General features: G+C 40.2%; 1 protein-coding gene across 1 annotated transcript in view; it reads left to right on the top strand.

The window, feature by feature from the left end:
- LOC107660689 (maltase-glucoamylase, intestinal-like) overlaps positions 1–942 on the top strand; it is a 52,658-nt gene that overhangs the window by 8,094 nt on the left and 43,622 nt on the right. Inside the window, exons 8-9 of the mRNA XM_016450081.1 lie at positions 204–303; positions 684–796. Coding sequence (XP_016305567.1) covers positions 204–303; positions 684–796 — 213 coding nt within the window. The remainder of the gene's footprint in view (positions 1–203; positions 304–683; positions 797–942) is intronic.

The following is a 942-nucleotide window of genomic DNA, read 5'->3' as shown; positions in this document are numbered from 1 at the left end:
ATTTATTTATTTTTTTATTACTTTTGAATGTATTTTTTTGGCTATACCTAACATTTTTTACAGTGCAGCGCTTGTGAGGTCACTGTCTGTGTAGAATTATCCTGGCATTTGTACATCAATATCATGAGACATAAATGTCTCAATAAACTGATTAAAAGGTTGAAATTTGCCATTACAAACCTTAATGTCTTTTCCTACCCCAGGGCACACACAACCTGTACGGCCATTACCCATATTTCACATGTCTTGAAGATACGAGCGGCCAATCCTTTGGAGTTTTCCTCATGAACAGCAATGCTATGGGTAAACAGTCCCTCTCTTGAGTAGTTTTATTGTGATAGCTTTTTTTTGCATTGCCGGTCACAAACATGAGCTTTGCCGTGGGCTGAAGTCATAATAATCTTTAATAACATGATTTGTGATGTCTGTGCACAGAGTGTATAGTGTGTTTTGATGTGTTTGTGGGTTTGGAATGGCTGCTTTTGTTAAAGGTTAGCAAATTAGAGCAATTTTTTTTTTTTTTGCTTTGCCGTGAGCTGAAGTCATAGTCTTTAATAACATGATTTGTGATGTCTGTGCACAGCATGTATACAACATGGGTTTGGAATGTCTACTTTTGTCAAAGCTTAGCAAATTAGAGCAGTTTAAGTTGCTTATGGCTGTCTGTTCATGTCTGTGTGCAGAGGTGACGATCCAGCCTGCTCCGGCCGTAACCTTCCGGACTATTGGAGGGGTTCTGGACTTCTACATCCTGGTTGGAGAAACACCGGAGGCAGTGGTGGACGAGTTCACGAAGGTGAGCGTTGCAGGAGGATAGAAATTGAAACACCAGTGACACTTGTAGGCAAAGCTGTAAACACTTTGGAAATGATCTGATACAGCTTGGTGGACAGTACTCATGCTAGGACACAGTGAAACGTGTCTTTCACATGGACAATATAT

This window comes from Sinocyclocheilus anshuiensis, unplaced genomic scaffold, assembly GCF_001515605.1.
Source record: "Sinocyclocheilus anshuiensis isolate Anshui unplaced genomic scaffold, SAMN03320099.WGS_v1.1 scaffold948, whole genome shotgun sequence".
NCBI lineage: Eukaryota > Metazoa > Chordata > Actinopteri > Cypriniformes > Cyprinidae > Sinocyclocheilus > Sinocyclocheilus anshuiensis.
This window is presented reverse-complemented; position numbering and strand designations above follow the sequence as displayed.